Source organism: Diospyros lotus, chromosome 3, assembly GCF_014633365.1.
Source record: "Diospyros lotus cultivar Yz01 chromosome 3, ASM1463336v1, whole genome shotgun sequence".
Lineage (NCBI taxonomy): Eukaryota > Viridiplantae > Streptophyta > Magnoliopsida > Ericales > Ebenaceae > Diospyros > Diospyros lotus.
Genome location: NC_068340.1, coordinates 19,987,518 through 20,000,627, shown reverse-complemented (window position 1 = coordinate 20,000,627; position 13,110 = coordinate 19,987,518). Strand labels below are relative to the sequence as shown.

The 13,110-nt window shown below is 35.6% G+C and overlaps 1 protein-coding gene and 1 pseudogene across 2 annotated transcripts; one reads left to right on the top strand and one right to left on the bottom strand.

Annotated features, from left to right (window-relative positions):
- The first annotated feature begins 714 nt into the window (after positions 1–714).
- On the top strand, positions 715–7,728 carry LOC127798388 (uncharacterized). 2 transcript variants are annotated; one of them, XM_052331922.1, is made up of 6 exons: positions 715–936; positions 3,740–3,786; positions 3,939–4,160; positions 4,717–4,874; positions 5,850–5,916; positions 7,268–7,728. In XM_052331922.1, exons 2-6 carry the CDS (start codon positions 3,766–3,768, stop codon positions 7,364–7,366), a joined length of 567 nt encoding a protein of 188 aa, XP_052187882.1. In that variant the 5' UTR covers positions 715–936; positions 3,740–3,765; the 3' UTR covers positions 7,367–7,728. The 2 variants fall into 2 exon arrangements, with proteins under 2 accessions (XP_052187882.1, XP_052187883.1); XM_052331923.1 differs by lacking the exon at positions 3,740–3,786 and having other exon boundaries at positions 717–936.
- Positions 7,729–7,744: 16 nt separating this feature from the next.
- Positions 7,745–10,009, bottom strand: LOC127796861 (3-ketoacyl CoA thiolase 1, peroxisomal-like; annotated as a pseudogene).
- Positions 10,010–13,110: the final 3,101 nt, after the last annotated feature.

The window sequence follows — 13,110 nt, the reverse complement described above, 5'->3', positions numbered from 1 at the left end:
CTTGATGAATTAAAATTTTATATAATTATGAAATTAAACTGTGAGAGCTTGAGCTTCGTTAAGAGGGGTAAAATAGAATATTTTATTTACAAATTTATATCACTAATACATAGTGTATAGTATGGATATTCATATTTCATTTCTGTTTCCTAATATTTCACACATTGGCACTGAACCCTTATGATCTCCCCCCCCCCGGTCTTTGAGTTTTTGAGATGCATAAAATAATAATAATAATAATAATAATAACAACAATAATAACTTGAGTGCTCTGTGAACCCTTGATGTGATGTTATATGATAGTGCTTATTTAAAAATAAAAAAAATTAGATAAACTTAATCTATCAAAAGATTATAGATTACACTATTAAAAGATTAATATTTCATCATAATAGTTTACAGAAGGTTTTAAAATTTTATTTTTAATATCTTTTGCGAACTCATAAATTAAATAAATAAAAGTTTAATACTTTATGCAAATTTATTTTTAATTTATATTTATAAAAATATTTTGAGGTGTCGTTTTGATATTTTAAAAATATTTTTTTGTATAGAAACGTTAAGGAAAAAAAAAAAAAAAAAACTTTTTCTACGCCGGTTCTGCAATATTAGTAACCAGGTCGGTTTGGGAATATTAGTAATCACGACGAGGTTAGAGACGGAATTGTTTCCGTTTCTAATCATGTCATATCGAGCGCAGGTTTACCTTCGTCACAGCTTACAGCTACTATCTATCTCTCTGACCGTCCCCTTATTATCGTTCCCCCTTGCCGCCCGGTTGCTCGGCGCCGCCTTCGATTCACAAACACGAATCGACGTTTCCGTGCTCGGTGCCGCCGTTGCCGTGCAACACGAATCGTCGCTACCCCTTGCCGCCTTCGATTCACAAACACAAACTCCGGTTGCTTGGTGTCGCCGTCGATTCAGCGTAAAGGGGTATGATTTCTTTTGTTTTTCTTCTTCTGTCTGTTTCTTGGTCTTGTTTCTGGTGATTCTCGTATTGCTTCTTTTTTACTTGAAAGGGTCTGATTCCTGTCCGTAAGCTAATGATTTTACTTTCATTGTGATAATTTGATTATGTGTTATAATCTTTCAGAGTGATGAGAAGTTGGGAACCTTTTCTTGCTATTGTTGATTCGTGTCACCCTAATTTTGAGGATGCCCCTGTTTGATCAAATAAACTCGTTCAGAATTATTACAAACTGAATTATTGTTTGTTTCCTTAATTTGAAAGTGAAATTTGTCTGGTGGCAGTTAAAGGGATGTGCCCACTCTCATTTCAACCCAATAGATGCTTAGCATTTAGCAGAGCTGACTCTGTTATCCATCTCAACCCGCCCACTGCTATGCTTTTATCGACTCTGTCGTCTCTCTATCTTCTCTGTTCCTCTTAATTGTACTGATTCAAGTTGCTAGGCTTTAGTCTGGGCATGAATTGAAGTGTGAACTTGGTTGATGTGTTGATTAAATGATATTGGACTTGGTTGATGTCCAAGAGACGATAGAGAAAGAGAATGATGAAGTGGAGGAACTTTAATAAATTGTATTATTTTTATTATTTTCTTTTTTTACATTTATTGTTTGTTTTTAATTAGTGAGTCATGATTCATGAATGATTTATGTTTGTTTGAATGCCTTATGGAATTTATGTTTAGTTTTAGATTGAATAACTATTTTTATAATTTTTTATATTAAAAAAAATATTTATAAAAAGGCCTCAATATTTTTTTTAACTTATGCATTTCCCACACGGTTCATTTTCTACTTTTTTGGAAAATGTTGTTTATCTGTTTCCGTTTTGCATCGTATATGTTTGTTATTTCCGTTTCCTTTCAATTAAGAGATATTAAATACCAGTTTGGATTTTGTGTAAATTACTGTAATCTTTTTTCTTTTTTCAGTGGCTTGCTCTCATATACTTACGTGTATATACACACACACAAATAAATGGAAAATAACGATGGTTAATTGCCCAAGCTTTTCCTCAATTTCTTCGATCATTCTTGAGAGATCTCACCCAATTTCAAAGAGCACAAGATATTAATTCAACCGGGAATCTGTAATTTCTGCCAATCCTTCTATCAATCACGTAGAGACGAAGTGTGACCATACTCAAATTCTTCAGAAAAATGACTATTGTAATTCTCCGTCTTTACATCTTACATTTCCTAGGGTTTTGCCATCTCATATTGATTACTTTCAGTTTGGTCAATCTATGAATGATTCAATTGTTCTTGATGCTGATCTACGTGTCTAGCTATCGACATATGTCGGTATTGAGTTAATAACCGGGTCAAATTTGGTTGTTCCACATGGGCTATGGGGTTAGGGTTAGGGTTAAGGTTGGGATTTGTTGGGGATTGGTTGGGGGGAGGGGGATAGATGGTTCTATTGTCAGGATTTGATGCTACGTTTTCTTTCTTTACCCATCCAGGTTTTAGGGTTTTAAAAATTCATTCCAAATAAGAAGTATGTCAGGAATTGTCAATTTCATCCCTGTATTGCTTTTTATCATGATCAAAACAAAAATCAGTATGTTTCTTCTCGAAACTTAGACCAGGAGAAAGAATCACCTTGAAGTCTGGATTACTGTTTTTTCTTCATAATTAATTTTGAGTTCTATCCAAAACAATTGTTTTATTGGATGTTTGTAGTTACTGACATGTAGATTGTCAAGTCTCTAGGAAGAGACTTGAAGTTACCGTGAATTAGAAGTCGAGAGAGAGAGAGAGAGAAAGAGATTATCATTCAGACCGGATAACTCCCATCCTCCAATACATGGCCTTATATAGGCCCTTTCCACGGAATATGATCATAACCGTGAGGAGCGTCTACAACTACTTACATGCAAGTGGCCATGTGGCTACTTTTATTACAAAAATTTCAATAATACCCTCGGGTCCTAACATGGATGACCTGAACATCTTGAGAGGTAGGATTACTGGATGTTTTTGGATATCTATGAACCATATTTATTGGGTCCATTGGGGATTGATATATAAGGCCCTATTCTTATGCATAGTGAGTTTGCCTGGGGCTGCTTGAGTCAGTTTGATCTACATAGAGTAACCTTGAATTCACTATCATGTTAAACTGGGCAGATATTTGTCTCTAAACTTTGTTAGCTTCCTTGTGCTGTTACCTTCCAGGCTTAGATATAAGCATGACTTTTGTCTGTAGTATAACTGCAGGTTTTAGGATTCATTCATGACTGTGGCTCGAGATATGACCAATAATTCTTATTCAATGCTATACTTATTCAAGACTTATGGGACTACATATTACTGTTTTGAGTTTAATTTTCATGTGCTAAATCTAATCAGTGTGATAAAGTTTGGAAGCTCCCAGTGCAGAAATATTCTTCTCTTGGTGAGCATGCATTTAAGTGGATGATCTGCTTCCACCTTCAAGCTTTATACCCATTGCAGATTTATCTTTCCATATAAGCACAAGTGTGATTGTCTTTCCTTTTCCTTCAATGCAATATCATTTCATCTCGCAACTGTGGTCTCTGTTCTATATGACAAGTCTTCAGTTTAGCAATTCATGGTTTCCTTTTTTTCCCCGCAATTTTTAGGTTTTTTTTTTTTTTTTTTGTATATCCACCCCATGACATTTTAATCTCCAGGACTTATATGCTCTGCCCATTGGGCTCTTGTATAGTGATTGAGCACCATACTGATGGTCCATTTATATCTCAATGGATTTTAACTCATTGTTGTTTTCCTTACTCATGAAGGAATGATGAGAGGGAATGCATAAAACATGACATTTGATTTATTGAAAGTAAGCTTTGCTGTTTTTCAGATTTGCAAGTTTGGTCGCAAATTGCATTCTTTTCTTTTTGGTTATATACCATGTACTGAGGGAGTTGATTCCATGTTGGAAAAAGCATCAAGCAATATTATTTTTTGACTTGATTTTGTTATTTGTTTTAGATAAATACTCAATCGTTGTTGAATACTCCGAAGTCCCAACAGCTCAGAGCTGAGAGAATCAGAGAACTAGAGAGAGAGAAAGGCAGAAGAATGAGTTATTTGTTGACAACACTTATGAAGAAGAGAGAGGTCGATTCCATCATCAGAGACACCATTGACAAAGTTCTCGTCCTTCGCTTTGGTCGATCCACCGACCACATTTGCCTCCACCTCGACGACGTCGTATGATCCCTTCTCCCTTTTTCTAGGGTTTCTCTTCCTCAATGTATCGTTTTGTTCGTTTCTTTTTATGTTTTTTCTCTTGACCTTCAGACTCAGTTCTGCTTCATAGGATTTATCCTTATCCCTCTTTTTGGTTTCTAAGGACTTATATGCATACCTGATGTGAAAACCTAATGCAAATCACAAACTCACGTGGTTGAGAAACTCAAGGTTGTTTGTGTTCCGTAGTGATATCCAAATCATCCAGTAATCCAGTTTTTGTTCCCCATAATTAAAGATGTATTAAGTGGCTTGAACGTTGCTTAAATCCACCAGCAAGGTTACTGTTTTCTTTAGTATGAGATTGAGATCTATGATCTAATCAATGACAAGTTTCTAGATTGTTTTGTACGACAGAGATAATTGGATGTTCTGTTAACAGGAACAGTCAAATTTCATTTGTGTATTTCACTATAAGTAGTTTTCTCTTTATTCTGTACTTAATTTGGAAGTTCATGCATGGTGCAGCTAATTATCTTGATTGCTTTGTTCTGTCTTTCTCTTTCATTGACAACAGCTTTCAAAATCAGTGAGGGAGGTTTCCAAGTTCGCTACAATAGCTATTGTAGATATTGATTCAGAGGATCTTCAAGTCTATATCAAGTACTTTGACATCACCTTGATACCATCCACAGTTTTCTTCTTCAATGCTCATCACATGAAGATGGATTCAGGGTACAATCTTTTCTTATAATCCAATGCTTCTTTGAATTATTCCGTTGCATCGTTACTTTATGCTTTTATCTGATAGTTTTCTTTTCAATAATCAAGTAGTGGTCTGGAAGTAGATGAATTCAGCAGTTAACATTTGTCTATGTGAGTGGCTTTGTTAAAGATGGTTCCGTTATCTCTGTTGACCAGACAAAAGACTTAACAGATAATACATACACACAGGGCTGGCCCAAGGCCCAGTGGGGCCTTAGGCGATGATAATTTTTTTTTAGGGGAGGATGGCGTGGTGTATTTTTTGGGGGCCCCCAAATTTCTTTTTTTTTTTGGGGGGGGGGGGGGGGGGGGGAATTTTTTTTTGGGTGCTTTGTTCTCTGCTTATTTTTCTTTTGGGGGGTATTTTTTGGGGCCCAATTTTTTTGGGGGTGCTTTGTTCTCTGCTGTTGGGGGGGGTTGGGGTTTTGGGGGGCCCTAGGCATAGGCCTTAGTGGCCTATGCCTTGGGCCGGCCTGCATACACGGAGTCACAAACTGATATTATAATCTTTTCTTGTCTTGATTTCCACCATAAAAGAGGAAATACTCTTTCGGAAAGCCATGTAATGGTTCTGAAATTTTATATACAAGGTAGCAAGAGCCTATTGAGATATGTGTTTTTTATAATCACTCTCTGCTGCTTTTCTTCCCTTTGTCTATGCAAGAAGCATACGACAGAAGAGAGGTTTTTTGAGAAGTTTATCTTCACTGTATGCTTCTTCATTAAAAATTGTACAACTGATATTTGTCTACAAAGGAGACTGGTTTGCTTATATCTTGTTGTCACTTCTAACATAATTTGGAAGATGATACAAAGCTGCTTTACATTATAATTTTATTTTTACTTTGAAGGGAGAGGAATTTGTGTTGTTTTTTCTTCGTTTACTTTATTATTAGTTTTTATACCATATCTACAATACTGATGTATCATTCATTTGTCACTCAGGAGTGCAGATCACACCAAGTGGATTGGCTCATTTCAGAGCAAACAGGACTTCATTGATGTTGTTGAGGTATGCTGCTACTAATTTCTTGGAAGCCTAGTGGAGGTGGTTGTCCTTATTTTCTTGTTGAGTATGCAATCATTACACGCAAAGTTTGGTGTGGCATGTTTATCTTTTATAAGAGATTTGTAGATATATCTGGGATGGTTGTGAAGAAAGGGAAGGGGGGAGGGTTTGTTCATGAGAAAAATTTGACAACCTGTGAATTAGAGAGATGAGAAAATTAGGGTTTATGTTCTTCAATCAAACACCTTTCTAAAAGGATTGGGTAGAAACCGGGTATTTGAGTTACTTCTGACCAAATGACCTTATTAGAAGCACTTGACAGCATGTGGGGTAGAAGGAAAGTAAGCTATAGGCAAGTGCCTAGTTTTGTGGCATAGGCAGATCTACATGCACTCAAGGAGAGGCAATTGCCCCCTCCTCTAGGTTGCAAAAATTGCATGCCTTAATATTTGGAAAGAGAAATCTTCAAATTGCTCCCTCAAGTTTGCAAAGATTACATTAGGCTATAATATTTGAAAATGTTTTCAAACCCCCTAAATGTAATATATGAGTTAATTTGTAAAGAGAAAAAAAGTTACGAGTAACTAAAAGTAGAAAACATTGAATGAATAATTAATCATCTTTGAATGATGCATATATTTTTAAGTTAAAAGTTTGAATTTCAATTAAAATAAACAGTTTTTAAGTGGAAAATAATGTTAGATCAATAGTCATATTTTTAAAAATTTGATAGTTAGATGATAAGAAAAAAATTTCAAAAAAAAAAAAAATGTTGTCTTAAGTTAAATTAAAAGATATTCCTATCAATCATTTATTAATTACAAATTTTTAGATTATTATCTGAATGAAAAAAACAATAAATGTAGAATATACTTGAAAAATAATTTTACCAAGTATCAATCTTTCCATTATATGCTGTCAAAGAAAATTATTTTAAAATTTTATTAAAAATATTCATCTCTTTATTTAATAAGTTTAACAATTGCTTAGAATGTGATATAAGGAAAAAGTTAGTTAAGTAAAAATATAATATGCTATGATACTATAACCTAAAAAGAAAAAATTGCCCCCACTAACTATAGGTTCTGGACCCACCACTGTTTTGTGGATCAATGGGAAGGATGCTTCGAACTAATAATTCAGTTAACTCATTAGAGATTTTTTTTTTTTTTTTAAACTTCATTCAAGAATTGGTCAAACAAATTCTGAAACTTACTGTGAATTTTTAGTTGTGGAATAAGGCTTTTGATGGTGCCAATATTGGGATTGGATTAGACTAGGATGGTTGACTACTACCGCCTAGCTTGCTGGCTTGGTGCATGGATGTCTGAATTTCCTTGTTTTCTACTTGCAGGCTATATATAGAGGGGCCATGAAAGGAAAGCTGATAGTGACTTGCCCCTTGCCCCCTGAGCGAATACCAAAGTTCCAATTGTTGTATAAAGATGTGTGAGACCAGTAACTTTGGTCTGTACAGCAAATTGTGTGGATCAGGAGCATATATGTGTGGAAACCCATATTGCAAGGGTACAACCAAAGTGACATTTCTAGTTTTAGTTTCCTGGAAAACATATCAGAGACAAAAGCTGAACTGAAAATCAACTGGTTAGAGTTCATCAAACATGATGGCCTTTATTTAGTAGCTCATTGCCTTCAGGAGTAGATTGCATTATGGAATTGGATGTGGTTGATGAGTTGATTCTACTCCAAAGAGAATAGCGAAGACTACTTGTATATAAGCCGCTGTAGAATGATGTACGATATATGCATACTGCTGCAGTTATATTTAAGTCAATTCTATTCTGTTCTGTTCCACCTTTCAGATCACCCGAAAGCTTTGAATGACAAATCTCGATGCCATCTTATTAGTCTAATGGGCATCCTTTGACAACAGATTGTTGTCTCTGACAACTTGAGCATTGCAGAAGTCATCAACAGTGTCACCTCTTTGAAATACAGCAGCAGCTCCCATTCCCGAGCCTGCAGCAATGCATGCAAGTAGACGTAGCCATAAGCTAATCACCTCAATGAACTAGCATTCTGACTAAAACCAAGAACAGGCTACAACATACCTATGCACATAGAAATCACACCATATCGACGGCCCTTGCCACGACGTTTTGTCTCGTTCAACAAGGTTGCAACACAGCGGGCGCCTGAAGGAAAAAGGCAAGCATTATATGAATTTCTATGATCCCTTCATTTGAATTTCATTTACATGTATATTCACCAGGGACGCCAAACAAAGGATCATTTGGTACATGGTCGCATATATACTCAGTTCATGCAATGTGTTTAATTTTTCAGTCCACCAGCTTTGTGAAGCAGATTGTTGTGGTAATTACCAGTAGCACCCAGAGGATGCCCAAGGGCTATTGCACCTCCATTGACATATACTTTTTCAGTGTCAAGAGCCAGCTTCTTGTAGCAATAAACAAACTGGGAGGCGAATGCCTGCACAAAAGAACATGAGAATCTCACTCTGCAAATTGTCCTAGTGCTTGGGAAGTTATGGTTTTCATGATCCATCACCTCGTTTATTTCAAACAGGTCAATGTCATTGAGCTCAAGGCCAGCAGCTTTCACTGCAGCTGGAATCGCAACGGCCGGCTGATGCCCATAACGGCAGGATCCACCACAGCAACGGCAAACTCCTGCATGCATAGCAACATAATTGCACTTCAAACTGGCACAGAACAATACACTTAAACATATTACTTACATTTAAGTGTCGTCTTGATTAAGAAATTATAACTTAGAATTGTTAATTACTTCATATTCTGGAGGCCTCTCAAACAATCTTTTTTTTTTTTTTTTCCTGTAAGTAAGAAATATATAGATCAAAACACTCCAAAAAAAAGGTTACAAACAAAGGTCGGGGCAAATCCTAGACCATCAAAAAAATAGAGGGAACAACAGGGTCAAAAAATAAAGAAAATAAAACTAAATATAAAAATAAGAGAGTAAAATAAGCATAAAAAATTAGAAGAGGAAAAGGAAGAGAACTAACGTATGTACAAGAGAAATACACCGGCCAGAGAGGTACGAAATCTCATGAAGATATGACAAGGCAACATATAAGATCTTTGAAATACCAAAACCTAGACATCGAACAACCTAGTTAATCTGGGAATCAACAAAGCATAAGAGTTGAAGAAGCTGACACCAAAGATGAAACTCCATGGCCATGAAGGTATGTCTTCAAAGCAAAGACATCTCAATGAGGGAAAGAAGTATGGTCTCTCGAAAGCCGTCAGACATAATGAAGAGCATAACTCTAAAGAGACGCTCTAAAGCGAATAGTCGCTAGACGGGTCCACATCGCACACGCTGATCGCTCTTGATCATGGAAACACCTATTATTGTGCTCCCTTCAAATGAAATACACTAAGGCTTGAAGAACCAATCTGTTCGCCACCTGCCAGGGACTCTTGCCACTCCATCTAGTCACTGCCCAAAAGACACCAATATCCCATCTGTGCCTGGGCTAGCTGAATTTCTTTGATCTATAAAAGAAGGATAACACCTCTCTAGAATAGCTACACTTGAAGAATAGGTGATCATGTCTCTCAGTATCTACCCTGTAAAGAAAACATCTATTCGGAAAAGACAAGAACAAGTTAATACGGTCAAAGGTAAACAAACATTCTCAATTTGCTAACCACAGAATGAACGAATAAGTAGGAATACTAGCAGACGACCATACTAAACGATATCATAAAACCTGGGGCGCTGGGCTTGAATCGCCTGGAAGACGATCCTTACTAAGAAAAACCCATTCGAGGCTGGAAGTCAATAAGGCTCATCATGACAATCAGGACGAGACAAGCTAGGCAGATGGTTCCAAAAAAGATCAGGGGACAGCCAAAGAAAAGTCTCCATCCAAGTCCAAGAACCATCATCGATAACATCAGAAACCTTAGCCAAAATAGGAACGCCTAATTGTCGAGGTAACTAGCTAGAGAAACTATCAATAAGTACACTTAACAGATGCCACTAATCATACCAAAAGAACGTACTTCGCCCGTCCCCAATCCTCCACCCAAAAAAAGGTTTCAGAATTCCCCGCAATAAGAGCAACTTCCTTCAATGCCATGGGCAAGCATACGAAGTCTTAAGGAGCTAAAAACACTCTCCTTTAACTCTATAGATGTGCACCCACTGCACCCATAGAGATTCCTTATCCCCAACCAATAAACGCCACATAAGTTTAGCTGTCAAGGCTTGATTCTAAATATAAAGAGGCTTAAGGCCCAGGCCACCCTGCTTCTTCTGGCAGCAAATGTCACTCCAGACAACTTTCACTTCATGGGCGTCTGTCTCGTTGCCACTTTAAAGGAAATTACGAATAAGTTGCTCAATCTCATGAATCACCTTCTTTGAAAGAATGAAGATCGAGGCTTAGTACACATAGATCGTGGAAAGGACCGACTGAGCTATTGTAATCGACCCCCAAATGAAAGGGCCTTGTTGCGCTAAGCACAAATTCTATTCCTAACTCGATCAATAATGGTCTGACAATTCCCAAAAGAGAGCTTAGAAGAGAGCAACGAAACTCTCAAATATCGCATGGGCATATAAACTAAAAAATTGGCATAAACCCAACAGGAAGAAGCCAAAATTACCTTAGGGTATGGCTACTCAAGAGCGAGGTGAATTGAGTAATTAAAACTTTTCTCTCTTTTAATAAATATTATTGATTAATTATTTTCTTTAAGAATATACATTTGATAATTAAAATAAATTATGTTTGAGATTAATAATTAATGCAAACCACAAGATATAACAAAAATAAATAAAATGAAGCACAAGATAATTTATAGTGGTTCGGTATTTTCACACATCTAATCCAGTCTCCCAAAAATCTAATCACCATTGGGGTTCCACTAAATCAATTTCATCAAGATTTCCATACCAGCTCACATTGGAAACTAGATACACACCTAGATTACAACGGATTCTAGACAACCACTACACCAATATTTCTACCATATCTTACCTTAAAAACTAGATTCGCATAGATTTTAATAGTTCTAGGAAACCTATAAAAACTTCAATGATAATTTAAATATTTACAAATAATTTGTTCACACTTAGACAGAAATAAACAATTAAGAACAAATTATATAAGACAATAATATTTAAATAAATAAATAAATTTGTAACCTCAAATGGAGAAGTTCGGATTTGTCGTAGAAGACTTGAAGAACATTTCTCCTTTTGTCTTGTGGCTCTTCGATGGATGTACAATAATATCTCAAGAGTCTCGGATTGATTGGAAATTAGTTTGAGAGCTTCTGAGTGCTTTAGATAGACAATATGAGCAATGGATGATCTCCAAAATGAGTTTGAAGCTATTTATAAGCATTCTGAAAATTACTATAGCGGCACTACAGTAACGGTCAAGTTCACTTTAGCAATGGTAATTGGTACTATAGTAATGATCAAAATTCTAATCGTTGGGGGCATTGTGGCAATAGTAAAAAAATGATTTTTTTGTTCGAATTTCGTAAAATTGTTTATTATATATTTTGAAACTACTTTGAAAAATAATTTTAATGAAAAATAAAATTTTTAAAAATACATACACTATGAAAAAATATTTTATAACTTAATAAAAAATAATTTGGTACTATAATTAATATATTTAATAAAAATACTCTTTTTGTTAATTACCAAAATACTATAATTTGTACATTAAAAAATCTCTTTTTGTTAATCATCAAAACTTAATTAATATAAGCAAGTTGGCTCAACATTCTCCCCCTTTTTTATGATGAAAAAAAAATATGATTTATGAGGTGATTAATTTTAAAAATATTTTTGAACTCCCTCTTAATTTTATACTATAAATTCCCCAATAAAAAAATAAAATTACAACACACTCTCATACGTACAATCTCTCATCTCATAACATCTCATTTTTCTTCCTCTTTTTGTCATAATCAAAAAGACATGTTAGTGGAGAAAATAAAGATATAAACAATAGAGTCCGTGAGAGACATTTACTAAGCATAATCCACATAAACAATATCATGAAAATATGAAAGATCATTTTAGCTAGAATGACAAATAAACAATGATTATAACTCATCGGTCAGAGAATTACGTGCTAACCATTCCAACTACAGATCTAAGGTTACACAATATCTAAGAAAGCAATCATAGAATATTTAAGGGATATAATATCATTACAGAATCCACAAAGTAATAATCTAATTCACTCACATTGATAGCTTTGGATTTCATCGATGCTCAGTGCTGATGATGGTTGTTGAACACGACAGATCCAAGTTCATCGACATCACTTTGGAATGGTCATTCACTGCTGCTAGTTTCGACAGGGTAATATTGCGAATTAGCCTATTGGAAATAAGGAAACAACACATTTTCATTTGGAATGATTGGGTTTTCAAAACTGCAGATAGGGTTTAGATCATCCACAAATAATGATTCATTTTCACAATATGAAATGTGTCTAAAATTACTGGCGAAGCTCAGATCCAGTTCTGGAATAAAGTTTGAATTAGTTTTTGGGTAAAATCAATTTTGAACATCTTGAGGGTTTGTACAAGAGTTTGCAAACAGTAATTCCTTCAATAAAGCTAGATGAACTTGTAGATCGACAATCTGTTGTTGGATAGCAAAATATAGGATACATAGCCGTAAATAGGATCTTGAAGCTTAACTTGAGCTTCATACGATAATAGTGTAACAGTAGCCCCATATCGGTCACTTATCGAAAGTTGGGCTAAGAGCTTAGAGGCATTACTGACACCAAAAACCTTATGGATAGCTACAAAATGAGTAGGTCTTTTTTCATAACAGAAGTAAGGGGCAAAGACACACCATTAGGAACATTTTCTTCTCAATAACTTACAAGCACCGCATGGAGAACTGGATCCTGACATGATCTTTTAGTTGTTTTAGATGTTTCTAATAAGTGACTTGTTGCTATTTTTAGGTTTTTTTTTTTTTAACAAAGGCGAGAGCAAAAGGGAGAGGATGAAGGGCAACAGATTTGAAGGCCGGATCTGGATAGATCTAGACAGATCTGGTCACAACAGGGAAAAAGGCAGGGTTTTGATCAATAGAGGCGAGAGAGCAAGGGCGATGGCAAAGAGTGATAGATTTGAAGGCCAGATTTAGGTAGATCTGGACAGATCTGGTCACGACAAGGAAGAAAGTGGGAAACTC